At 45.5% G+C, this 27,522-nt stretch overlaps 1 protein-coding gene across 7 annotated transcripts in view; it reads left to right on the top strand.

The window, feature by feature from the left end:
* The window catches only part of ENTPD1 (ectonucleoside triphosphate diphosphohydrolase 1), a 45,026-nt gene extending 18,451 nt beyond the window's left edge, over positions 1-26,575 (top strand). For 5 of the 7 annotated variants that reach the window (XM_050338920.1, XM_050338888.1, XM_050338889.1 and 2 more), the window contains 9 exons: positions 15,572-15,705; positions 16,076-16,193; positions 17,495-17,645; positions 18,520-18,679; positions 19,311-19,541; positions 20,095-20,361; positions 21,373-21,492; positions 21,674-21,811; positions 21,956-26,575. In XM_050338920.1, coding sequence (XP_050194877.1) covers positions 15,592-15,705; positions 16,076-16,193; positions 17,495-17,645; positions 18,520-18,679; positions 19,311-19,541; positions 20,095-20,361; positions 21,373-21,492; positions 21,674-21,811; positions 21,956-22,162 — 1,506 coding nt within the window. In that variant the 5' untranslated portion in view covers positions 15,572-15,591 and the 3' untranslated portion in view covers positions 22,163-26,575. Of the gene's footprint in view, positions 1-1,510; positions 2,878-2,899; positions 3,315-15,571; positions 15,706-16,075; positions 16,194-17,494; positions 17,646-18,519; positions 18,680-19,310; positions 19,542-20,094; positions 20,362-21,372; positions 21,493-21,673; positions 21,812-21,955 lie in introns of those variants that run through there. The other 2 variants (XM_050338907.1, XM_050338914.1) reach the window with 2 other exon arrangements.
* The last annotated feature ends 947 nt before the right edge of the window (positions 26,576-27,522 follow it).

The following is a 27,522-nucleotide window of genomic DNA, read 5'->3' as shown; positions in this document are numbered from 1 at the left end:
CTCCTTTGTTTCTGATCTTCCTGAGAGTCTTGGCCCTGATCACATAGGATGGTGAATGCCAGATTGTTCTTGAGGGAGAAGATGCGAAGAAAATGGACCCTTTTTAAAAAGGAATGAGAATTAGCTTGTCTTCATTAACTATCTGCAATCTTTCAGCCAAAGCTCAAACCATCTCTGGCCTTTGAGCTCTGTGCTGACTGGAAAAGGTGACTCAGCAGTGCAGGATGCAGAAACCACTTCAACCCCTCAGATGGTTCACAGCACTGTCACATTCTGCTCGAAGGGCACCCGAGACGGCGGAGTGACAGGAACGACCACTTCAGCTGCTGTGGTTTCCAACGTTCACCAGAAGTGACAGTGCAGATGGGGGCAGGGCAGGCAGCAGCCTCCGCACCTTTCTCCCAGGGCTGTAGCAAAGAGAGGTAGACTCCTCCAAAAGTGAGGGATGGAGGGAATTTGGAGACCCCTCAGTACAGCTAATGGGATGGAAACATCCAGAGTGCATGCCCAGGGAGCAGGCAGGCAGCAGGAGAGAAGATGGAGCTTCTATGTGGGGTGTGGGTTGCTGGTGAGGACAGGTAATGGAGTGGCATTTGTTCCTCTGCTGAAAACTGTCCCTCCCTGCCACCTGCTCTTTGCCAGAATGGGAGGGGGCAGCTCTTGCCAGGGAGAACATCTGCTCTTGGCCACAATCAGCCTTTGGCTGTTGGCTCCAGCTGCTTTGTGGGAAAGGCACTGGAAATCTGCAATTTTGTCTTGAATTGAATGTGCTCAGTAAGCTGATCTAAAGCTTCTATATATTTAGTTTCACTGCCTGAAATAATGTAGGAAGCTTATTGTTTGTCATCTTTGTTTGAGACTGCAGTAAATATGAAAACAGCGGAAGCTGAAAAGAACTTCATTCTGCTAAATCTAGTGGCCAGGCTCTTGTTTACAAAACTTAGAAATACTGTTGTGACCAACGGCATGAAAGTCATACAGAAAAGAAGAAACGAATGTTCCAGCAATGTTGTTTAGGATTTATTCTTTCATTAACCAGAGGGAATTGGGACTTTATTTGAAAGGTGGAACTATGGCATAAGACAGAGGTACTGTGGTCCCTTTCTGTGGCGGAGCAAACAGCAGTTAAGCAAACTGTGAAGTTAAACCTTTGCACTTCATCTTAAAAATAGTGGTTTACAATAGAACCTGGCCCCATGCTATGAATTCCATGTTAAAGACAGTAATTTTACAGTTGCTTTTTAGGTTACAAAGCATGTCTCAGCTGCAGAGACTAGTAATTTCTCTGCCAATTTAAGGACCTTCCAGTTTTTTGTCCACTTGGTGTCTTAGAATGCTAACTGGATTCCATAGGCCTTGCTGGGAATAGATGTCCTTCTGTAAATAGGGATTTGGAGAACCTCTTCTGCCCCTTTATTTCTCAGAAGACTATAACTGTAAATTTACACATCCTGGGAACCTTTGGTGTGATGTAGTGGTTAGTCTTTATGTTTACTAGCATCTTTCTAATGTAGTAATGAACACTTTTAACTCTGATGGTTTCTCTTTCCTCCGTCCCTGAAGTCAGACAGCAGGAAGGAGACACAGGGAATGCCTTTTTTCCTCCATGGGACTCTACTGGCTTTGTTTCTCTTTTTCAGCACGTTTCTCCTAACGTAAATGACATTTTCAATTTTTATCGCCTGTTTTTAAAGTTGTAGCAGAACTGCATAGATATTGTAGCATGAGTCATGTGTGTACTTTACTAGACCATTAATCTCCAAATTGTTGTTAGTCTGGCAGAACATCAGAGAATATATCAAAATGATGGAAGATGAATTTAAGAGTAGTTGTAGTCAAAGTGTGCTGCTCTTTCCCTGGACCCTGGGAATTCTGCCTCTCTGCAGGAAGGGAGTGTGCTGTGAGCCCTGGCACATGAGAGCTACCCAGACAAGTGGATGAGGTGGTCCAGAGGACAGAGAACCAGGCATGTGCTGCTCCCTTAGGCTTTTTTATCATCTGGGGAAACGGGGCTAATGGTGCTAACCTCTGGCAGCATATGGGTCAAAAGCACTGTGACGAATTTAAATGTTTCAGTTTGTTACTAGGGAAAGGCTGAACTTCAACAGACAGAAGTATGATGGTGGCCTCCAGTATTACCAGTTTTGTATTAGTTTCCCATATGTTGTGGGCAGACAGCACTGCTGAGAACTGGAGTCAGCTGTGTAAGCCACAAAGTTGAGGGGAGCCTGGGAATAGTGGGAAAGTACTGAAAGAGTCCCAGCCTTTCTTCGTGTCTGTGTGCTGGGAGAAGGCTGGACTCATAAGATTGTGTGCACAAAAGCCTCCTTGTGAGCATTGTGGTTCTGCTATGGGAGAACTGCAGCTATCCTGTCTCACCAGAGCTTTGTGGGAGAGGCTGAGGTTAATGCCAGCCTTACCCTGCAAGCCTGGGTATAAGAACGCTACCAAGTCTGCGCTACACTGGTGACAATGGTCTCACCCTGTGCTGTCACAGGAAGCTGCTTGGCACAGGACAGACTGTAAACAGCTCCAGCTTTAAAACTGTCAGTAGATCTTGGGTGTAAACTATTTTAAAACCTTTGTGGTGCGTCTGGTAGTGGCACCCAGGAACAGACTGTATTGTTCCCCTCCAGAATTTCAACATCCTCTAACTTCCAGAAGACTGCCACTGCTGCTGCGCTCATGCATGCTGTGCCACAAGCTCCGAGCAGGAGACCTGGCTACATCTGAGCAGCAGACTGAGCAGCATGGTTACCACAGCAGCCCTAAAACCTACTGCCTTTGCTGTTGCTGTAACCTAACCAAACCAAGGAGACCTTTTCCCATGTGTGATGATGGCCTGTGCAGTGAAGCTCCTGGTACACCATGCATAAGGTAGGCATGCAGCTGGAGAAGCAGAAATACTACAACAGGCCTGAAGGAAATGTGAATGAAGAGTGTGTGTGTGTGAGGAGTAGAAGCAGCAACAGATCAAAGGTTAAAAGAATGGTCTGTATTGATAACCAAAGGACACGACCGACTGCACTAAAAGTGGATAAATGCTGAAAAAATGTGTTTGTGACAAGTCCAGCAGCCTGCACCCCGATAAGGCTCACATGGTCAGCAAAAGGCATGGGTGCTGATAAAGCTCCTCTGCGGATGACTCTTTGGGGAAGAAAACTGTGCTCCAGTAACAGAAGGATCACAGTAAGCTCACAGCACATCCTGTGTGCAAGTTGTCCTCCTCCTCTCCCAGCAGGAAGACAGACCATGGGAGCTAAAGTACCCAAAATGAGAGGGGAAAAAAGGCAGTGAGCAGCCACCTGTCCCAGGTAAATGAGATTTCAAGGCAAGTGGATCACACTGTAGTATCCGTTAGCTCCTGAAGACGGCAAAAGACCTGCTCAAGAATTTTTAGCTTGCCTATGAAGAGGAACCCAAGAGATGCAGTGAGGACTTGGTATCTGGTACGCTTGGTCTCATCTCACATGGGATCTTGCCAGAGTGCCTGGGCAAGCTTGGTGCCTGTGAGTACAAGGAGAGTGAGCAGGGGTGAGAAAATAAGTGTGACCAAAAAGATTTTTCAAAACAAATATTATCTTCCTGTTTCATAAGGTCTTGCACTGTTGCTGCATTAATTTGCTGTATCATAGCTACATTAAAAACTGCTCCATTCTTAAACAAAGCTTTCACATCTTTTTCTCCTTTACAACTGGTAATCAGAGCTTAAGAAGCTTTTGTTTTGATGTGATCAATGGTGCAAAAATATAATGAGTTCCAAGCTGAGCTGTAAGAGGCTCTGAGGGCTGAAAAATACTGGATGAAAATATGAGACAAAAGAGGAGGGCAAGAAAAGTTGTCAGATGTTTTCAGTGATGGGAAGTGCAAAGCTGAAACTACTCAAAAGCCTTTTGCCTTCGCTGTTCCCACCCAAAGTAAGTTGACTTCCCTTGTGTCTGCATAAACAATGAGCATGTCATGACCCAGGAAGAAACTCACTGCTGAGAGTCATCTGAATAAGAGTGCTGTGGGAGCCCAATTTATAAATGGATTTTAAAGCTAGGTCTCCCACATCTGCCCCATGGGGTTACTGTAGAGCTCCTATTTCTCCTTCAGCCTCTAGCCTTTATTTCCATACTTCACATCTCTTTAAGTGAGCCCCGATCTCTTTGGGATCAAATCCTGCTCTCAGTGTTGTCCTTATGAGTATCTGAAGGTGGAGTTGTTTTTCTCTTGTTTGTCTTTTTATGAATTTTATTGTTCCTGTGTAAGATGGTGGTTTCCATAGATACTTCGAACATTATTTATCTGTCCTCAGTGGACATACAGTTCCTCCCAATGAATTACAGAGCAATTTGCCCCTTGTGCTTGAGGCCTTGACTCCTTCATCCATATCACTGCTATACTGAGCATTTTAAAACACTCTTGTTGTAACATGGAGCCCCTGGTGGTCTAGGGGGTAAAGGCGCCGCGCTATCACCGCGGAGACCCGGGTTCGATTCCCGGTCAGGGCCACTCCCGGGTAGGTGGGGCTCGTTAGCCCTTAAAGGCAACCCACCTACGTCCTAAGGACCTCGCTGCCACCGTCCAAGCTCGCTTGGCCCCGGCAGATGAACCTTAGGATTAAAGGGTGGGCTCAGTTCCGCGCACACTGTGTCTCACCTAAAAAATCCAATGCGCAGGCTGGAAGGTGGAAAGACCTTCCCCGGATCTTCGCTCGCGAAGACTGGCCATTATTATTATTATTATTATTGTTGTAACATCATCTTGATCTGTTGCCTTGTGTTCATTACACAGCTTTCAATCCATGACAGAACTCTTGTCCAACCAGTTTTAAATTCAAAAATGGTACATTGCATGTCTAATTTAGAATTTGTCCTGATAACTATTGGAAACTTTAGCTCAGCTTTTCTCTGCTATGGGTAACTGTTAAACAAAACAGTGTTTTGTTTTTCTTGTTCTCCTTCCCCCCCCCTTGAGAAATGTTATCAAAGGACAAAGTCTGGCAAAGTATTCAGGACTGGTATGCTCCTATATGAGTGCTCAGCTAGCACCAACTGCTGTTCTTTCAGACAGCTCTTGCATGAGTTTTCTGTCTTTATCCTGTCTCCACCTTGTCCCAGAGGAAAGCATATATCCTGGATTGCAGAGATAGATGCTTATGTGAGTCACTGCTTGGTATTTCGTGGTGAGAACACTATCAGTCTCCCCAAATCCTAGCAGAAGCCAAGAAAAATCTGGATGTGGCATAAGTTAGTTCTTTCTTCTTTGGGTCTATTCTGCTCTTATCAGGGTATTTACTGCACAAGTGGGGCTGTTCTGCTGACTCAGCATCACAAGAAGTGATGCCAGGCCAGCTCCAGGCCACATTTAAGGAATTACAAAGGAGACCATTAGAGTCACAAGTTTTCTCTTTTGCTGATTTGTAAATGGATTTGTTTCCTTTCTTGCTCGTTTGTCCCAGAGCTGTTAATAAATAACTATTTCAATGTCCCTGCTCCTGCAGGAGATGTGAGGAAACTATGTGCTCATGTGAATTTGTTGCAAGCTCTGCAGCTGGGCTGGAGATCCTGCGGCTGGAAGGTAGGTTCCAGCTTGAACTTGGGACTTCCCATCCCACATCAGAGGGAGAATGGTGCTGAAAGAAGCTGGGAAACACAGTGGCAGGAAGGAAACAGCAGACCTGTAGCTACTTTTTGAATGGGCTCAGGTTTGCTGGCCAGTCCTTCTGCTGGGGAGCTGTGCTCATCTTCACAGAGCCAGCTGGTGTCTCTTTTCTGTGCTATGGATTTGTCCTCTTTCCTGTAGCAGCTATGTCACAAGCTTGTTGTTTCATCAGCTGAAGTAACCTCTGTTTTGTTGGCTTTGACAGTGGGGAGTGTTGATTTCTGTGTCCCAGTAAGAATCTTTGGACTCCCAGGCTAGAGCATGGAAACCTGGAGGGGGTGTGGAACTTCTCAGCTTGCATCACCTTGCTGGGAATGGAGAGCAGCTGGTAGGAGCTCCCCCTTTTACTTCTCTGGGGGAGATGCAGTGAGATTTCAGAGCTGTGAGGTCCATTTGCCAGGTCGAGTCCTGGGTGCAGTGTCTGCAGATGCCTGGAGGCTGTTCAGTCACCCAGAGGTGATGATGCTTTGGTGCTTCTGCTGCAGCCCCTTGCACATAATGTGCGCAGATGGGACAGCTGACCCTGAGATCAGCTCAGTTGGTTAGAGCCTGGTGCTAATAACACTGAGGTTGTGAGCTCAATCCCTCTGTGAGCCATTCACTTAAGAGTTGGACTTTGATGATCCTTGTGGGTCCCTTCCAACTCAGAATATTCTGTGATTAAGCTCGTGGACTTGTCAGAAGGATGGGCTGCTCTGACTGTCCCTCTGTGCCCATGCTGCCTTATCCAAAATATTTTGTGTTTGTATTTTGAAATATTTGAGGCAAGGACAGTGGGGGGAGGTGCAGGGAAGATTAATGAAGACATACGGACTGAAAGCCAAACTGTGGTTTGATTAAATGGGTTTCTTTTCCTGAGCCTGATTTCCCTTGGGATTCACTGCACGTCCCAGTAATAAGTAATCTGAACTTTAGAGATTAATAACATCCTGTGCCAGCCCATTCATCCAGCAAAACTCCTTGGCTCTTTTGTTACATGTCGGCATGAGGCTCCAGCCTTTTCAAAGTGCTCTTCTGACTGTGAAAATTTAGATTCATATTTACCTTATTACCTTTGTAACATCAAGAAATATTTCTTCTCTTACGCTCAGGAACTTTGTCAAGGCCTGTGCCCCGCAACAGGCTTTGATCCCGTGTTCCTTCCCATTGGTTGTCACTAGAAATGCCACAGGATAATTTGTTTCCTGCTATTTGAAATGGAAATTGTAGCAGGATGAGGAACAGAGCATGATATTCATGCCAAATATCATAAACTGAATTCTCCTCGTTGTTTGTGGGAATCCCAGTTATTAAAGTTGACCTCTGAGAAATCAGTATATTTTTCCACAAGGCTTGGACAGTGGATGTGCTCCTCATCAGGAGACAGAAACTATTCCAGCTGTTCCCTGTCCTGTGCTGGGAAAAGAGGACTGGAGATAGCAGTGCTGACAGCTGGAGGTATGGGGGCAAACTGGGAAGTGTTCAAGCAGAGTGCTGTCTTTTTTATCCATGCAACCCTAACCCCGGCTTACTGAAAGGAGGCAGCAGGGCTGCTGCCCTGCCTGGATAGCCAGGGGCCTTTGCTTCATCTACTAGGATAGTTGCAAATGGAAGGTGCCTACAGTTTTCTCTGCTGCAAATGGGTGCTGCGCATGTTAAGGGAGGAAAAGCTCCCTGGGTATCTTGCAGGATTCAGATATGCTCCTCAAAGAATGTAGACAAAATCCCAGGCACAGATAAGCACTGCAGCTTATGCACTTGCATGAGGGGCTGCTGTGGAATGGGCATCATCATCCAGGGGCTTTGCCAGTGGTTCTGTTGATGCTGCACCAGCTTGTAACAGTGTTTGTGCTTCTGTGGTCCGTCTCCAATTGTTTTTGCTCCTGGATGGGAAGTGAAACTTCAGGAGAAAAGCTGATTGCTTTGCTGTGCAGAAATACTCGGGAAACTCGCGTTCCTGCTGGCTGCACAGGCAGTGGCTCTGCTTGCTCACATGTGGCACTTTGGACAGCTGTGTTTTTTGTTTGGAAACCAGGGAAATGAGCCCCTGCAAGCAGGAGTGTTGTTCAACACACAAGGTGATCCCAGGAATCTGCAATTCAGAGAAAAACATCTTCGAGATATTGCAAGAGGCTTGGCGGCCTCAGACCCTCAGTGGAGAGGCGTACAGGGAAACTGGTGGCTTCTGGGTGTTGTATTTCGACACTGCTGTAAGCTCTTGAGTGCAGAGTGTGCTGTGGGTGATGAGGGATCTGTTTTCTCTGCACTCCTTCTGCCTGTCAGAACTTCCTGTGGGGCATAGCAGTATTTGCAGTGCTCAGGACTTTGTGTTCTCCAGAAAGTTTCTGAACTTGCTGGCCCAGTGTAGATATTGAAGGGGGGGGGGTGGAGCAGTTGTTCTGGAAGCTGCTTCCTCTCTTTTGTTTTTCCATGACAAATTGTATACTGCTCTGGTGTGGGTGGTTGGTGGGACATGGGGAATGGTGGGCTGCACTGAAACGGTAGTGCGACTCACTCACCACCCATCTTCCAATATAAGCTGTCTTAAACAGCAACAATAATTCAATAGTTGTACACAATTGCTGCCTAGTGCTGAACCGGGACTACGTGACCAAAGCAGGTGAGGTTTAGTGCCTGTTACCACCTGGAGACAGGGAAGGGAGTGACAGTCTATATTGGGATGAGGAAAGCTGATACAATGGTGGATTTTAGTGGAAGACAGGGTAATTCCTCAAAACTGAGGTTGATCATTTCATAATTTGCAATGCAATACTTCCAGCTCAAGAGAAATGTATGTTGGCCCGTTTCGACACAAAAAAGAGACATTGCAATGAGAATGTTGAATTATTACAAAAGCAATTCACAGTTACTCTGTGTCAACAATGTCTAGTTGTTAAAAGAAGTGACTTCACAAAATAGAAAATACTTTAGCTGAGTCAGCGGAGTATTTTAAGTGGGCAAATAGGAATGCTAATCAGAAGGAGACTATTAATTTCTTATGCTCTTCCACAGAAGCCATAATCCAACTGTTGAAAGTTATGTCAATTTGAAAAATAATAAAATATCTTAAAGATGAATATTTAGAGGCAAAAAAAGGGAAGATAAAATTAGTGCAAATTTAAAGTTGGAAAGCGTAAAAGATGGTCAAAAGAAACATAAGGTAAAAATCATGGCCAGAGATTTAAGAAGAGCAAAGAAGAATGTAAGGATCTTGAGCACAAAAGGAAGCCTGGCAGCACTGTGCACCCATTGCAAGGCAGTGTATTAGAACTATCAGTGACAAAGATGAAAAGGTGTCAGAGTTTGACGTTTCTTCCCCCTCCTCTCGAAAGACAAATAAACACCTTCACATCATGTGATAGTCAGGTATATTCAAGAAATAACTTAGCTGATAAACCAGGGAGGAGGGGAAGCCATCTGGAGCTCCCTGGATATTTTCTGATGAAACTTCAAGTTTTGTGCATAGTGGCAATAAATCTCCAGTTAAAATACAGCTTTGATGGGCTGGTAGCAAATTAATACCAGAAGTTTCGTGACAGGAGACTGATGTAACTGATAACAGTTTTCTTTTCCGATTTGAAAAACCTCTTTGAATTGAGAATCCTAAAGAAATGAGTACAAAGCAGAAGTAGGGTACAGGCACAGAAGTTCAGTAAACACCATATAAATATGAAAAATAACTGTCTAAAGGTCACTGTGTCAGCAGTATCCTACCGCTTGCTGGTTGTATATTAAATGTCTGGGTCTGACTGCTGCAACATAAGCCAGAAGAATATCTTCCTGCTGAGACACTATTTAATCAGCAGGCATCGGGAAAGCTTGGTGGGGCCAGTGTATAGTAGCAGGGAGATGGGCTGTGATGCCAAGGTGGGAGGCAGTGTGAGTGCCTTGCAGAGAGCCAGGGAGGCTGAGCACCATACCCAGCACTGTAGGGCACCGTGGGAAGGTCTCTGACAGGGGAACCTGCTTTGTGCACAGGGTGAATGGGGGATTTGTTGGTGTGGCAGTCCGGGTCACTGGGGCTCGTGCCCAGAACCTCCCCGGGCGTTGCCTCTCCAGCAGTGTCGCAGGGCCGGTGTAAGCAGGGCCGTGGGACTGCCCTGAGCACAAAGCCCCTCTGTGCTCTGGGCAGATGCAGAAGGCAGAGAAGGGGCCTGTGTGCTACCCGCTTCTTTGTGTCTGTCTCTTGATGCCATTGCTCAGCTTTTGCTGCCTCTAGCACCTGCCAGCTCTCCAGGATTTCCATGTACTTTTCTTTTTTCCAGGAAAACAGGGCTCATCCAGTGTGTCTTGTGCAATTTCCCAGGGTCATATCCCAGTCACAACACTAAAAGCAGCAAAAGGATGAGTTGCTCCCACACCAAGCAGTGTTGTACACATGGATAGCATTTTGCAGGATGGTTGCCATGACTGAATTATGACTGAATGCAACCTGGGCCTTTGCTGGGGAAAGGAGGGAACACATTTATTCAACTGCATCTGTATCCTACAAGGAGAGCATAGGCATTGCATTGGCCTTTGCTAATAGCACAGCTTACAAGTTCGTTGGCCTCTTTTTGCTGACACCCTGCCTCCTGAACCAAGGAAACAGAGCTGGGAGAAAGTCCAGCAGCCAGCCCTGTCCTAAGGCAGGATCAGCTATCACAGTGCTGGCAGATAGAGATGTCATTTGTCTGAAGACAATTAATGAGTCTCCCTTGTTCTTTTTTTCCAAACTTAGCAATACAATTGCTTCAATCTTTCCTCATAGGTCAAACTTTTAGACTTCTGATCTTTCTTCTTACTCTCTTCTGGAGTTTCTCCAAGTGGTCTACATCTTTCCTCAAAGGCAGTGTCCAAAATTGGTCACAGAACCTCACGGGAGACTTTACCAGCTTTAGATGGAGGGAAGGATTACTATAAACTGCTATATCAGCAGTAATGTTTTCTCTAGAAGAGCTACTTAACAGATTGCTTACCACGCTGTCTTTGAGTGATGGCTATTATCTAAATATCATATTTTCTCTTGTCCTTAAGTGAGTTAGGCTCTCCCCTATTTGTCAAATTTATTTTCAGTTCCAGTCCTATGTGTCAGTGAGCTTTTCTCCTAGCTTGGTGTTATCTCAGAGACAGGCATACTCTATCTTCCAGCTCACTAGTGCACAGGTATGTGTGTACATGGGACAGATTAGTTCAAGCACTCTGCCCGGCTATGTAGCCTCGATTCATAGGAGTCTGCTAGGATTTGAGACATGTAGGGTTGCGTGATTTCAGTATCAGATGTCTCTGAAAGACAGTATCCAAAAAACCCATTATGTTGTTTGGATTATCAGTTTTGCTGACACTTCAGTGTTTGTACTTCAGCACTTACAAGTATTTAAACATAATCCAGTAAATGTGTATTTATTATTCTACATAGCACTACTAGGAGGGTCAGAGATCACACCAGTATTTAGGCCACAATCTTTGCCATATGAATACTTAAAACTTGGAGCAGAGTCTCCCACGCCGTTCCATGTAACAGTTATAAAAATCCTGATCTGGAGCTTAAATGCTAATTTTAACATGCTCAATGTCTTGCCCTGAGATTTTGAAATAAACCCTCTTAAACCAAAGCCATTGACTTACTGTATATGTGTTTGTATGTATATTCTAAGCGAAACCTGAGCCTCTCCACAGCCTAAGACACGTTGGCCTGAAACAGGTGGTTTACATTACTTTGCAAAATCTTCCTAGGTAACCTGGATAAGAGCATGTTTAAATGAAAAAGGCAGATGAAGAATGGGGAAGAAATCAGTTGGAGACAGAGGAAATTTCATAAAAGGGTTGATAAATGAAAGAGTGTGGTTCTTCTGAGTGTTTATGGTTTCAAATGTTTGGTTGTGGTGAGTCTGAAGACAGGAGTGCCTTTTGAGTAACGTGCATCAAAACCTGATGCAAGTTCAGCAACCTCACGGAGTAATTGGTGAGTTTTTCAGGCGATTCAGCCTGAAAAGCTTAATGACTACTGAAATCTCATTTTCACTCTCCAGGAGGATAATGTGTGTATCCCCTCTCCACCTTGAACGGCAGCGCTGCCTGGTCCTATGCCCTTTCCCTGACATCAGTGCTGACAGAACTCCACAGACATGAAACCCTGCAGATAGTAAATGAGCACAGACTGCATTGCCCAAGCCCCTCTCTACTAGGTGGATTTCCTGGGATTCTATGGAAAAGGTGCTGCATTGACTTAGCTCTGGCCATTATGGTATATGGTCATGTTTCTGACGTAGTACAGGTCCCTACCTCACTTCATTTTGGGCTGGAACTGTGTCATGTCCTGTGTTCATTACTGTGCAAGGCTAGCCTTGTGGCCCTGGTCAGAATGCTCAAGAAAAATAAAAGCAGATTATTCTGCATGCAGAGAAGTGCTGCTGGACCCTTTGGGTAGATGGAAAAGGTTGGAAACACAAAAATCCAGAAAGGATCACTGTTTATAAGTTGACTAAGAGAATAAATTCCAAGAGGATTGAGAGTTGCAGAAGTTATGAGATCAAAGTGAAACATAGACAGAAGGAATAGACTAGCAATAAATAAATAAGGACCAAAAATGAGAATGTTTCTGAACATACAGAGGTGTACTGAGAGCATAAAGATGATGGTGGGAACTGTCTCTGTCAGTGTGGCACTTGTGCAGTGTAAGAGTGATGGCCTTGCTTTACAGTCTCTTGTGATCTCTTCTGTAACAGACTGAGTGTGAACACCCAAAGGAAAGATCACACATCAACTTTAGCTGTTGTGCTAAGCCAGAGTTTACAAAAACATTTGTATTTATTAGAGATGATGGGTTACAGTGAGGTTACCTGAACTCAGCATGGCTTTGGACTATGGACAGCATCTTTCCTTGATAGTCCTAATTTCAGTCTTCAAACAAGCCTTAGTCGCTCCTTATTTCATCTCTAAAAGCAGCTGGTTGCCTGATTCCTTTTAACTTTTGTTCCTAAGTCTTGCTTGGTGAGAAGAGAGTTGGTAGGTGTGCAGCCTTGGCTATGAGTGACATCTCCTGGTAGAGAGAGCTGCCAGTGACTTAGTGTCATTTGAGGGGTAGTTTCATATTTGTCTTGAGGCTCTGGAAGACAAAGGAGTCAAACCTGCTTCCTTGCCTTCACAGAGCTGTCTCCCACACTGGTGTGGTCCTTCCTGGGTTATGCACAGAGCAACAGGGTTTCTGCAGCAAAACTGCCATCAGCTGGAGTGGCTGACAACATCCTTCTCAGTTCTCTGTCTTAGAGACAGAAAGGATATTAGATCTGGTTGTGTTTTGAGACCATCACTGGATGGAACCAATGGTAGCCCTTACAAAAAAAGCAAAGAGACCAAAATTAGAAACAGACAGAGATGCCTGAGCAGCTGGGCTGTGCTCCAACATCTACAGAGTGCTTAATGCCCATGCAGCCGGGCAGGGCTCCAGCACCAAGCAGCTCTGAGGCTGGAGAGAAGAAAAGCAGCATCATTTCTATGCCTACTTATGGCCTTATGTTTTTGTCACTGCTTACAGAGGGCAGTATGGGAGAAAGAGTAGAGATCTGTCTCTATTTGGGGTCTAGCTGGGCACAGAAACAGAAGATCATGTCTGCTTAATCTTTAGCTAAGGAAAAACTGCTAATGGAAGAAAAGTCCTGGAGTCTGGCAACCAGGCAGTCAAGTACTGCTCCACTTGGTGGACACTGGGAAGTGTCTGCATGACAGTGGTGTGAATTTAAAACTCAAAGGAGCTGGAAGAAGTGAGAATAAGTTCATTCTTTAGCCACTGCAGAACCTAGAGCTGATGGAGGTAACCAAGTGCACAGAAAAGGGAACTTGTTGAAATGCCTCACTTTTCTGAACAAATGGCAGGTGAACTTTTATGACATTGAATTCCTTACCTGGATTTGCAATGTTGTTGTTTGGTTTGGGTTTTGTTGTTTGGTTTTTTTAAATAATCAAGTATTCAGTATGTACACTTTGAGTACTATTTAGAAGGTTATTACTTTGCTAGGCTGCCTTCTGGATTATGCTTATCATTCTGTACATTCTTTTCTTGTATGAAACATTTCAGTAAAATGCTCCTCAGTAGCATAAGAGTTCACAGATGGATACTCTGATACGGGATACAGCAATGAAATCACATCTCTACAACCCGCAGAGTCCTGAAAAGGTCTCATGATCCTGAACTAAAATTCAGGCAAGAGTCATATTCAGGGTTAAGGAAATAAAGTGCCTTGGCAAAAAAATGACTGATCTCAAGCTACAGGTGGGACGCAGACAATTATCATTATGTCTCTGCCTACAGACAAGGGATTTCTACAGGTGTTTATTGGAATGGTCCATTATAGGGAGAAAATTGTTCCTGCTTTGCTGCTAATGCTGGTACTTTTCGGAGTGTGGCTGCTGAAAAGATACAGCAGTCAGACAATACCCACCACAACAGGAAATTTGAAAATCTTAGAAGTTGTGCAAAGTCACCCAGCCTTCGTTCCTATGACAGCAAACACTCAACAAAACTTTTAGTGGCTGCCTTTAGGCAAGATTTCAGAGTAAGGGTGACAATAATTGTGTGAATGTGCTGTGCAACTGTCAGCAGCACTTTCATTTTTCAAGCACGCTAACTTATCTATACTGTGCAGCTAATTTTACATTACAGCATCTGGTTTTGTTCATTTTCCTTGGGTTAAAATAATCTTTGTTTAACAGACATGCTCAGTGCTATCGTAACCTGAGCCAGCTACTCTCTCCAATAAGAAGAAAAGTCTCCCAGCTGTCACGCTCTGCTGTTTCTAATCGCTTCAAGCCTTGGGTTCTGGGGCATTTTTGAATAAAGCTGGATAAAATACATTCTTACTTCCTACTGTCTGGTATGTGCACTAGACTATTTTTTCAAGCTGCATTCTTGCAGATACTGGCAAGCATGCTGTGCCCCTAACAGGCACTCACAAAATGTGAGTGTAACAAGCTTCCAAATTTCACAGTTAGCCTCAGCAGATTTACATGTGAGTGTGATGAGAGGGAGCACAGACCTCCAGGTCTGTGTTATGTTTCCAATGGACATGTCTGCAGCATCTTCAAAGCAAGCTCTCTTGGCATTTCTAGGTTCCATTTTCTCTAGGTAGGTGGGAAGATGTTATTTGTCAATAGTTAGAGATTTCCAGAGGTGCATTGCTTCTTTTCACTTGGGCTAACTTCTGAAAATAACTCTAGGATTTGGGGTCATTAGTAAGGTCAGGTAACACTATATAGTTATGGCGCCTGGGACCCCCTCTCATAAAACCAGACCAGTGAGAAGATGGCCCTGATCAGAACTTACATGCTTTTCATAGTTGCATGCGTGACATGAGGTGCCAGAATGGATTTGGAGCACTGACCTGGTATCACCTGAGGTCTGGAGACTGCTGGAGCCCCAGTTCTGGCATGCAGATGCAGAACAGGTTCAGTCACCTTACCTTATTGAAGTGTGACAGTAGTTGATGTAGTTGCCTGCACTGAAGTATTGTCACCATCCTGTAATGTATTTCTAAACATCTCCTACAGTATTTGTGTATAAGGAGAAGAGAAATTAGTATCCATGTGAGCAGTGATCAGTGCTTTTGAGTATGGAGCATCGATATGGGTAGAAATGGATTTCTTGTCACAGTAAGAGCAAGTATGTCCACTAGTGCTATTTAGTTGTTATATCTGTTGAATTTACATCTAGATTATAAATCTGGGAAATACACTGGGCACAGGGCGGATCATGGAGATGTGGCATGGCCCATGAATGCACATCTGCAGGACACCGGGGACTGAGCTCTGCCTCTAAGAAATCCCACACAAGGACGTGGAGTAGGAGATGGGACAGGGATGGACAAAGGCTTCATAGTGGAAAGAGCCTGCAGGAATGTGCCTAAAGACCTTTGGAGTGTGAGGTAAGATGAGCTACTGGAATACTAATATCTTTTTTCTGCTCTAGTCACAGGTACCAAACCAAAGATGTCCTCGACAAGAAAGATTCTACTCATCCTGGGATTCCTCTCTACTTTGGCTGTAATTGCTTTAATTGCTGTAGCAGTGACCCAAAACAAGCCACTTCCGAAGAATATTAAGGTATTATAAGCTGGTACTCTTAAAAGAAAACAAGCTGGGGAGTTAGGTGTTCATAGCGCTCAAGGACATGTTGCTGCCCTTGCTGGGTCTGGCTAACCTCTTTTTCTGGCTCCATGCACCTCAACATCTTGTTTTACATCTTTGTCAGGGGATCATCTCTTAAGTAATCAGTCTCAATTTTGCTGCTTTTCTGCTCTTGTATCTTTTGGTGGAAACTTTACACTGAAGCACTACCGCTAAGAGTAATGACACACATTGCCACAGCTGCCAGATAAGCTGTTCGCTTCTGGTCCCGCCGTGTGTGGAGGCCAGCACATACTGTGTCTGGTTTGGTGCCTCAGGTGTGATAGTGGCTCTGTCTTGCCCACAGTATGGGATTGTGCTGGATGCAGGATCGTCCCACACTAACCTCTATGTGTACGAGTGGCCAGCAGAGAAGGAGAACGACACTGGGGTGGTGAAGCAGGTGGAGGTGTGTAAAGTTGAAGGTAAGAGGAGGAAAGGGAGCTATGGAAGGGGCATGGGATGAAGAAGAGAGAATGCAATCAAAGGGTGGGGGAGGAGAAACCCAGAAGAGGTCAATATTGAAACAGTGTTATGTCACTTAAGAGTTAGACTTGATGATCCTTGTGAGTCCCTTCCAATTCAGAATATCCTGCGAGTATTCTGATTCTGTAATCTGTGAGCTAATGTATATCCTACCTCTTCCCATGGGGAGCTGTATATGTTTGACCTTCCTGGGGGAAAAATGGATCCACTTTTTCCTTTGTTTTTAGAATGCTTGGAACTAAGTGCTTTTTGGAAAGATCTATACTAAAGAATGTATTTAAATAAATAAAATGTCAGCATGCACTCTTGCTGAAGTGCTGATGAACATCAGGCAGTGAGAGGGGAGGGCATAGTTTGCTCTTTTTCGAGGCTTTTGTGCAAGCTAGGCACTGGACTTGAGGCCCAAGGTTGCTCAACTTAAGCATGTCATGGTTTATTTTTTATTCTATTTAATTGCTGTGTAGATATTTTATGGTTCAGGAAGGCATAAATGAAGCCTGAGGGTGCACACAACAAGGAGCAGCACAGACTGTCATGGATCATTGCACTCTGAAGGGATGAGAGGTGTTGTCAGACGTGCCTGGGGTCTTTTCAAGCCCCCACAGTGTAGGGAAGAGCCATGCTGTTATCAAGCTGCTGCAGTAGCTGCTCAGCACTGCACCATCCCATGTCATGGGCAGCACACTGAGCATATGGAACCTGGAGCGAGTGCAGCCTGGGCTTCACTGCTGCACAGGCACCGGGCCTGGGGCAGTTCAGGGGACATGTGGTAGAGAAGGACAACAAATTTTTCTTTGTGTTAGCATGAAAGGCAATAGCTGCAAAACACCCAGTGTTGTAGTGTGACTGTAAAGTACACAAACAAATGATAGCATCTGCCCCTTGAGGGCCCAGCAGAGTGAAGGGTCAGGGATTTTCAGGCACAGATCCAGGGTACTCCCAGGCAGACAAAAAAGTCTGCAGTTGTTCAGGACATGCTCAGGAAACGGTTTGTTTCACTGCAGTCCTCATTACCGGTTCATAGCCTGCTTCTTGGAGAACAGGTGGCAGATGCTGGGCACTGTGGCCATCCTCCTGTGCATTGGGTTTAGTTGGTGCTGTAGGACTTCTAAAGCCTCTCAGGAATGGGGTGCTTGAATCTGATACTGCTGCCTGTGATATGGTTTAATACACCTGCTCATGGCAGCATTGTGGGGTTGTGCTTGGAGTTGGAACAATGAAGTGTCTTTATTTCTTGCAGGCCCTGGGATCTCAGGTTACTCCCATGCCACAGAGAATGCAGGTCCCTCTCTGGCACAGTGCCTACAAAAAGCAAAAGAGGTGATTCCCTCAATGCAGCACAAAGAGACACCTGTCTACCTCGGAGCAACTGCTGGCATGCGGCTTCTCAGGTACTGCAGGGCCTGTCCCGTTCTCCTGCAGCACTGCACCTGGGATCACCATAGATGCTCAGTGGGGGCCTCTTGGGAAAAATCCTTGGAGATACTAACAGCTCACACTGTGCCCAGATACCCTCTTCTGAAGCTGACCTCTCTGAACCCTGAGTCCTCCTGGCTCTTCCCTTGCTTGCCCAGCTTGCCACTCACTCCAACCTTCAATCATCTCCTGCATCCAGATGCAGCACAGAGACACCAGGAGATCAGCAGTGCCCAAGCTGATGCTTAGACATCCCCCACATCAAAGGGATGCTCAGACATCTCCACAATCTGGTATTAGGCCTAACCTAGAATTTTTAAGCCCAACCATGTTGTAACTCCCCACATATCTTGACTCTTCCTGGGGCCATCGGAGGATAAGGTAACTTTATAATCACATAGTCCTTTAATTCTAATTTGTGATTTTCGTGAGTGTGCCCCAGAACTCTGGCTATAACCCAGAGCTGATGTTATGTATATATTGCCTGGGAGATCTCCCTGGGGATACCTTCTGGATTTCTTCTCTAATGGTGGTGGTGAAGAGTGAGAGGAATCTCCTCAGTGCAATTCCTAACAGGACACATGCTCCAGGTGAACAAGAGCTCTGGTCTCTGCTCGAAGTACCACTCTCAGCTCCAGGGTCTATAAGTGTCAGACCTGGTGGCAGCTGTGCTGTCAAGGTGTTGACAGAGAGGGACTGGCCAGCTGGAACTGGATAACCCATATGAATGACTATTCTCTTATAATTAACATTTCGTGGGTAGTTACAGCCTGCCTACTCAGAGTAAAGCTCATAGACTACAGAGAGCTGTCAGCCAGAGTCACTCCATTCTTTCTTCCATTCATCCAGGTTGGAGAATGAAAGTGCAGCTGACGAAGTCTTATCCTCAGTAGCGAAGACACTACGCTTAGCTCCCTTCAACTTCCAGGGTGCCAGAATCATCACTGGTCAGGAAGAAGGGGCCTATGGATGGATCACCATTAATTACCTTCTGGGCAGTTTCAAGCAGGTAGTATATCTGTAGCAAGTATGTTTGAATAATTGGCTTGCAGCACTTTGTAAATCATGTCTTCCAAGAAGCTGTTGCAGGCACTATCTTCCCTTGCAAGCCATTTACCAGGGATCAGGAAGCTGCACATCTTGCCTCAGCAGTTACTGCAAGTACATCCTGATATCAGGCTGCACCACTGTAGTCAGGCTTAAAGCACTGAAATAAAATACCAGCATCTTCAATAATTTTGCTTGGGTACAGTGTCCTCCTCACTTCCTGATCTAAAATACTTCTGTGTCTGTAAAGTCTGACAGTGATTCTTTACTACTGAGCTTATAAGTCATCTGGGATCTGAAACAGTAAGTTGGCTGTCTTTTTCTCATAACAATTGTATTACATTTCATATTCTTAGTCCTCCTGCAAACACTATGACTTGATCGAAGTTCTGCATTTACAAGCCTGCGTCTTTCTTGTGTCTTGTTTCAGCTCTCGTGTCATGCCCCTCTCCAGGACTTCCTGTGTCTTCTGTATTCTGTGCTTCGGCTTCTCTTCTCATAAGTCTTTCTCTTTTTTATTTTTATCTCCAAAATAAAATCTTCTCCATGCCTGATATATCTGTTTTACTTTGAAATTAATTGTTTTTTCAAAGTCTGGCTGGAAAAAGCTTCTGCATTCCCTGAAATCCACAAGTGAGACATCAGGAGCGCTAGACCTTGGAGGAGCCTCAACACAGATTACCTTTGTATCAAAGGAAATCTCTTCTGAGTCTCCAGAGAACCAGCTCTACTTCCGTCTCTATGGCAAGGATTATCAAGTGTACACACACAGCTTTCTCTGCTATGGGAAGGACCAGGCTCTGCAACAGAAACTGGCCAGGGACCTACAGGCAAGTATATCTACACCTGTAATTGCACATGGAGACCCTGGACCCTCCCATCTTTGGCATACTGGTGCTGTAAAAGTTGCTGTGTCCCAGATAAATGCTTCATTGCTTAGTCTGGATTAGGGAAACGTCATTGTCCTCCATAAAAACTGGGCATGAGATGCCCAAAGAGGTGACAGTCAATACTTTCAGAAGTACTACCAATCTGAGATACCTTGATTCTTGGGCACAGGACACCAAGAGAACTGCATTTAATTGAAGTACTCAGGGGAGGCGACATTTTACCATCTCTGAGAATCCCAAATCAACAGCACCTTCACAAACTGTGGCTGAAAGTAATTTGCCCAGGGTCCTACAGGGAGGCTGTGGCAGTACCCACATCTTTCCTCTCAAAGCCAGTGTCTTAAGCCATCCTCATTGCTTTGACCTGATGTGTGCACCTTGATGTGATGTACTTGATGAGACAAGTGCCTTGGGGCCACCATTCCTTGTGGCTCTTTCTCAGGGTGTTACTCTAGAACAAAGTGTAACAGCTTGAGTTGATTTTTACTTTCAGACCGTGGAGAGCAGCAGTCTCCTTGACCCATGCTTTCACCGGGGTTATCAGAGGACTATAAATATAAGTGACTTCTTCAAAAATCCTTGTACATCAGACAAGAAAAAGCAATTACCTTTCAGCCAGCTATACATAGAGGGAGAGGGGGATTATCAAAAGTGCCGAGAAAACATCCAGAAACTCTTCGACAAAACCAGCTGTCCTTACTCCAGTTGCTCCTTCAATGGGATATACCTACCTCCATTACAAGGGGATTTTGGGGTGAGTCTTCACAGTTTTCAACTCTTTGTAATTCAGAATGTCAGAAGAGCAGAAGCTCAGTGTAATGCTACAGTGCATTCTTCATGACTGAGGCAGGAAATAATTTATAAGGTGACTTTTTGGACATATAACTACAAAATTAGTGCTGCACTTGTGGTGAGGATAGACATGAAAGAGCTACTGCAGTAAATACTGGCCTGCCAGTACTGCACTGTTCCCATTCTAACCCAACTCCTCGGGGTTCTGTATTTACTAATTCATTTTTTAAGCAGTCCTTCCTGATGGCCAGCACCAGAGGCAGGAGAGACTGCTGCAGGCAGGTCCCCTGCTCCGCAAACCTTGTCTCCTGAGGTCAGTGGTGGAACGAGACCTGAAATTCACCCAGAAGTGTCTTGAGTGCTACTAAAACCAGTCAGCTCACCTGTCTGCGTCCCAGACATGATGAGGAGACAGTGCACACTCCGAACACACATTATGGGTGACCATGCTGACCATCAGTCCTAGAGCTGTAACTCTTCAGTGACTTTGAGGTTTTCTGGGGAACTATTAATACCCCCTTGCCCTGTTCATAAACTGCCCCCTACCTATCAGCTACTGGCCATAGTCAGGGGTTTTCTGGACTCTGGATTATATGATGGGGCACTGTACAGTCCTTTCAGACCATCACCTCTGCTCTTTTTGGTGATATTGGTTGCACGTTCACCTCATTCAGTTGCCGAAATTGGATCACAGTTGTGATGGCAATCAGCGTTCACTGTATGCCAATGGCACATGTAAAGGTGAGAGATTACAGAAGTTCTGCAGGATACCATAATTCCTACCTCCACCTCTCAGCAGTTCAGTGGGGTTGTCTCAAAATGACATCAGTCTTGAAAGTATACCTGCTCTTATGTGTGGGATGTTGCTTCTTATATTTCTCCATCTGTAAACATACTGATTTTTTTAAATGGGATTTCTGCTGTTCTGCTCATGTGGAGGCCCAGTCAGATTAAAACAATCTTTCTTCTTCAGGCTTTTTCTGCTTTCTATTTTGTGATGAACTTTTTGAACCTCACCAGTGAATCAAGCCCTGTTCCCCTGAACAAAGTGACCAGAACCATTGAGAGTTTCTGTGCTCGACCTTGGCAAGAGGTGAGTAGTGCTTGTTGCAGTAGACTATGGCTGCTAATACTTTGATGTAGGATAAATGTCTGGGGTTAATTTCCAAAGCAAGATGGGGAAGATTCCCCCATCACCTGCAGTGGATGCTCAGGCCCAAGCTGGAACAGTGGGAAGGTGTGTTTAACAGCCTGGGGATTGCCTCCTTCCCTAGGTGAAGACAATGTATCATGACATCAAAGAAAAGTACCTGAGTGAATATTGCTTCTCTGGAGCCTACATCCTCTCTCTCCTGGAAAATGGCTATGAATTCACTGACGATAACTGGCAAAGGATCCACTTCCTTGGACAGGTTTGTATCGTGGTGGGGAGGGCTCTACCCTACACACCCTTACTGCACAGCCTGGCCCTGTATCCCCAGGAGGTCACTGCCCCAGCAATGCCACAAGCATCCCCCGCGTCTCCCAGTGCTGATTCTGCTCCTCTTCTGTTTCAGATCGGTAGCAGTGATGCAGGTTGGACCCTGGGCTACATGCTGAACCTGACCAACATGATCCCTGCAGAGGAGCCAGCTGTGCCCCCTCTTTCCCACGGCAGCTACGTGGGGCTGATGGTGCTGTGCTCCCTTGTGCTGGTGTCTGTGCTCCTGTTTGCCTGGCTTCTCTTTCACAAGCCCAAGTGCCTGCAGAAGGGGGTTGTTTAGGAAGAACCCGGACGGGAGAGGGGCCATGTCACCCTGGCTGCTCAGGGCTAGGAGACCCCAGCAGAGCAGGCTGTACTGCAGAGTTCCTCTCACTGAAGCTACTGACTGTACAACAAGGGCATTTATTTCTTCTGACTCACACTTGCACTGAGAGATGTTGGGACATCAGGCTCGCCGCCTTTCTCTGCCAAGGACAGACAAGCTGGTGTCCCCTCCTTGAATGGGTTGTACTTTCATTCAATGAAACTTTGCTGCTTGTTGGTTTCTGCCTTGTGCACAGCATTATAAAGAGAAAAGTGGCAGCAATCTTTGGGAGCCAGTGCTCCTGCAAGGGTAATCTCAGGGTCACACATCCCACTGAGCTCTTGGGAGCTGTCACACACAGGGTGATCCTGCTCCTTCTCTGCTGAAGTTGTTCCCAAGAGCCCTTTCCACACCAGCACACCTCTGCTCACCTCCCCGCACCCTGAGCTCTCGCAGCCCTACAGCTGGGTACAGCACTTGCACCTGGCTGGCCCCTGAAGGTGGGTCAGGCGCCCAAATGCCACTCTGGGAAAAGAAGGGATGAGGATGAAGAAACTGAGTGTGCTGGTGGTCATCAGCCCTTAGCCGGGCTCTGGTGGCTGTCAGTTCCTTTTGCAGGTGGCAAGAAGCCTTTTTCCCACATCTTCCTGATGTTGTTGCTGGACCAAAGCTGGCTCACTGTCACACTGAGCCATTCCCATGCCCCTAGGGTACATCAAGACACAAGTTCCCAGCCAGGCATTGCTGTTTTTCGCAGGAACAGCTTGTACTGGCCAAGGGTCCTTGACCAGTAGTGAGTGCTTATGCCTACAGGGACTCAGCGTGCCTACTGGTATAGACCCACTGAAGCAATCCAGGGTCACTATGCTGATAATACAGCAGCCTTCAATCTAGGGAAAATGTTTATTAAGTAATATTCCTATAGACAGCTGGCAGCAGTTAACCAGCATTGGTTAACTTTGCTTTCCACCAGCAAAATTAGTGAAAATTTGCCTTTCCTTCCCTGATGGCATAGGCTTATCCTACGGCCATAAGACCCAGGGCTTGTGAGTGCACATACTGAGGCCCATCTTCTAGCACACAACTAGGATGATGCCATTGATTGGGTTTACAAATCACTTCCTTCCATTTTTCCACTCCTTGGTCCAAAAAAAAAAAAAAAAAAAGAGGTAAGTCAGAAATCCATCTTTGTAAAAACACTCAGAAACCACTGGTGCCTGTCTACCTCCCACAAAATCTTGGATATCTCTTCTCCTAATGGCCTGTAAGTGCTGGAGGTCAAAAGAAAGCAGATATTATAGAGAAAAAGGCATAGTAAACACATAACTTCACATGTTTCCCCAAGCAAAGGTGCAGGCAGTGAGGAGGGCGTCAGGATGTGCAAACCCAATAACACCTTCTCCTTTAGGCAAGCACAGACACAGAACTTGGAGTTTTCATGCTCTCCCAGACCGTTCTTTTGCACAGTCCAGGCATGAAAATGTCCCCCAGTTATTTCTGCTTCATGCCTGGAAGTAGAAGCCCTAACATATTGAAGGACGTAAAGGTAAGGGAAAAATCTACCCTCTCCCATGTTAAGATTTTTGGGCAGATCATTGTTCTTCCAAAACTTTGTGTCTTATTTTTGCTCTGAAGTAGCTGGCTTCAGCTTCTGTTGGACCTTGTTCTGCCCATTTCCAAAGGACTGAGTAACTCTGCTATTAAAAAATCCCTTTTTCCTTGTTGGTGCTTGCAAGTTGTCATTATATCATATTAAACAGGTTGATCTTCAATCTGTAAAGTGCTCTGTGCTGACCTCACTTGTAGCTCTTGACTCCACTTCTTTTAAAAGTTTTACATCTTTCTGAAATTGGGACACCAAAGTTTTTATCAGTGAGTGACAGTAGAGTCATTAACAGCGTGTATAAAGTAATATCCTCTGGTTTTGGTCTATACTCAATGTTTCCCATTTATCTATTTCAGGGCCAGGTCTGCTCACTTAACAGAAAGCTTTGAGGCTGTTTTGTCCAGTTGGACTATTGCAACTCTTCTTTTTTTCTCAGTAATTGCATTCCAGAACAGCTGCTGCTCCACATTGTACATCACTGTCTCTCAATATGAGCTATTTTGCCGTCCATGTAGCTCCAGTGAAACACACACTGTTCAAAGAATATTCCCCCAAGCAGGTTATCCAGTTCAATCCACAAATGACACTTTACCACACTGTTAGTCCATTCATCATTTTTTGTTTGATCTGCAAATAGATTGAGATGTTGGAATTCAGCTAGAGATGCAGTCTTCCTTAAGTTTTCTCAGCAGAGGTAGGTAAATGAGAGACTAACGGTAGTTTTTGGTCATGGCTGGAAGGCATTCTAGAGAAAAGTGTGATTAGAGCTGCTTCTGCTGCCCAGACAGCCCCATTTGCAGCACACCCTGTCTTGTGCCACCTTCCTTGCATACGGAGTCTTCATAGCAAAGCAGATGCCCCAGAGAAGCTCCCCACACGTGCTGGTGCATCCTTTCTCCCCATGAACAGCATGGAAACCTGCAAAATGGCAGTTCCTCTCCTGAGATCCCTTTGGGGATCTGGCAGCTGCTGAGTTGTGTCCATGAAGAGAACTGGCAGATTCATTAGGACATTTCAGAAATTGATGCAGAAACTCCATGTGGAAGCTGGTGTGGAAAGCAAGCTTGTGCCAGTCTGCTTTTCTGGTCCCTGCTAAGGGTTTATGCCAAAGGACAAATACAGAACCCGTGAGAAGAGCTTTCATAAAGTTTTGTATCTTTATTGCAAGTCCCATAGTATTAATATTGTTAGCTCCTGATTCTAGACCAGGTGAGCAGCTGGTGTCTTCACTTACTCCCTCCCGTCTTAATTATCTTGCTTTTTGGTTTCAGTTTTGGGGTTTTTTTAAAGCTTTAAATGTGACTTGAGTGTAACCTAAAGACCCCAAACTAAGATAAATACAAAATATGTTAAATTTTTTTAAACCTTGTGATTTTTAGACCTCTCCAGATCTCTCCAGAATTAGAATTTTAAAGGTGACAGCAGACATGCCATTTGAAAAATCACTTGAGCAGACTGAGGCTGCAGGAACTGGTTGACTGAAGGCATCCTGTCAAGAAGGGACCCTTGCATATCACTGCCTGTATGTGAACCTTCACAGAACAGTCTATCACTTTTTTTTTTCTCCCTATTTCTCCTGTTATTGCAGGACTTTATTCATGGAGGCTACTCAAAATCCTTGGTCAAAGAGTTCAAGTTTAATGAATATTCATTTCTTTGCTTCTGTGTTGTGTCTGACCCAGCTGTATTCAGCTCAAATGTATGTTTCAGAGCCACACAATGTGTACAGGAAGACCATTAATGATAGTGGAGGGAGCGTCCAAATATGCCAGTAATAATGTATCACTTCTCTTGTTAATACAGTTGATCTGCCTTGCTGATAATTATCTGTGCCTTATTTCTAATTTGATAGCTTCTGGCTTTAATTTCTGGCCACTAGCTGCTGTACTGTTTTGCTTTTCTGGGGTAAAGCATCTTTTAACACCACATGTTCTTGTCTAGCAAATATTTATTCACTATTCAGCACTGCTGAGCTGCCAAGACTCCAGACCTTGATCTCTCCTAGAAGAGAGAGCTCTCCTGAGCTCCTAGGAAGCCTTGAGATGTGCTGCAGCAAGGTGAGATGTCTCTGTTTTAGGTTCAAATGTTGATAGGTCCATTTTTGGGAAGGTTCCTTGCAGGGGATTTCATAGTTTTGGATAGTGCAGGAGCAGTCTGGTCTTGCTGGGACTGATGACTTCTGTGACCTCTCCCATATTCACTCAAGTGTCGGGTGTGGGGCAAAGCCAACGGAACATGTCAGAGGAGAGAGCCTGGCTGCCTGCAGCACACTCACCTCTTGCAGAAAACAACTGGCTCTCATCACAGGCTCTACGTACCTTTCACTCTCCTCCCTGATAAAGCTACCTCTCCTCTGTGCACGGGCTACAGCTAATTTCTCTGGCCCTACAGCAAAGCACAGGGGAGCCTCCACTTGAAAGGAAGCTCTCAGAAGTGGGGCCATCACCTCTGCAGTGGGAGGCTGATTTGAAGTGTCTGGGCTGACCAGGGCTCTCCAGCTTCTCCAAGAGCAGCTCTGAGCCGGATGTGTACCCCTTCCTTCTCCACCCCAATTCTTCCCATGCACTGTGCCAGGAAGGATGTGTAGGGCTGCCAGCTTTGTCACAGGCTCTACAGACTGTTTAGGAGGGGCTGGGGGGACATGCTGAGGACAACAGTTCCTGCCACCCAGGCCATGTGTTTTCTTTCTGTCGCCCAGCCCTGAAGAAATGGATCTTTGTTTTGATGCACACACAAGTCTCTGTATGCTTATCATAATAAAGACTTCTGAACTTATGCCAGAAAAGTTTTCGTGCTCTTTTCCAGAAGATGGGAGTTTGTCAGTAGTGGAATGAAGCTTCTGGCACTAAACATGGAAAAGTCCTGAGATGTGATTTCCTCTCTTGTCAGTTCCTTTGATGTTCTTCTGGGTCAGATCTGAAGTTCATGGTGGATGGTAGCATCCCCTCCTGGTAGGGAAAGGCACTGTGGTCTTTCCCAGGCTCTAGGCAAATCACACGGGTGGCCTCATTCCCGGGAGGAGAGTATTGGCTACTATTGTTAGTAGCCAAACCCCATCCTTCCTTGCTTTAGCTTCACCCTGACCTCTTCAAAGCAGCTTGTTCTCTCCTGCTGCTAACTAGATGGATGCAGTCCTCTGTCCTCATTTTTCCTTTCCCTCCCCCAGGCAGCACCACTGGCATCATGCTGGCACTGCAGCCCACCCTCCCATGCCCCCAGACAGGTGAAGGAGGGTGGGCCTGTGCCCCTTGTTCACAGGGCTGTGTGTCTCCATGTGCAGTCAAAGCTGTAGCTCTGCCAAGGCAAACATGCTTGCCATGGTCTTTATTTTTCTTTCAGCATGAACTCTCCACAGTTTGCTCGTTCTTACAGCTATTAGCTTGAACTTTCCTCAGATTTTCCATTCTTCCTCTGGTAACAATATGGCCAGAACTAAAAAGAACTCATCAGATGGAGTCCTCCCATGGCTGGCTCTGGAGGGATTGGCTCCTTGCTGCCTGTGACCACCAGCCATGCAGCGACAGAGGGGACAGGACTCACATTCACATTCCTCTCACTCTCCCCACTGTGGCACAGAGCATTCCTGCTTCCTCTCCCACTGCCTCAAGGTTTCTCCATTTTTGAACATCTGGATGGGGGGTGGGGGGTGGGGAGTATATGATCCATCCCAGATGTATTAGCCATAGTTTCCAAACTAAGTCTTTATTTACTTCCTGCACTGTTTCTAAGT

The sequence above is a fragment of the Myiozetetes cayanensis genome, unplaced genomic scaffold, assembly GCF_022539395.1.
Source record: "Myiozetetes cayanensis isolate MyiCay16 unplaced genomic scaffold, myiCay2020 scf10, whole genome shotgun sequence".
Lineage (NCBI taxonomy): Eukaryota > Metazoa > Chordata > Aves > Passeriformes > Tyrannidae > Myiozetetes > Myiozetetes cayanensis.
Note: the sequence above shows the minus strand (reverse complement) of the source record. Positions and strands in the feature narration are given on the sequence as shown.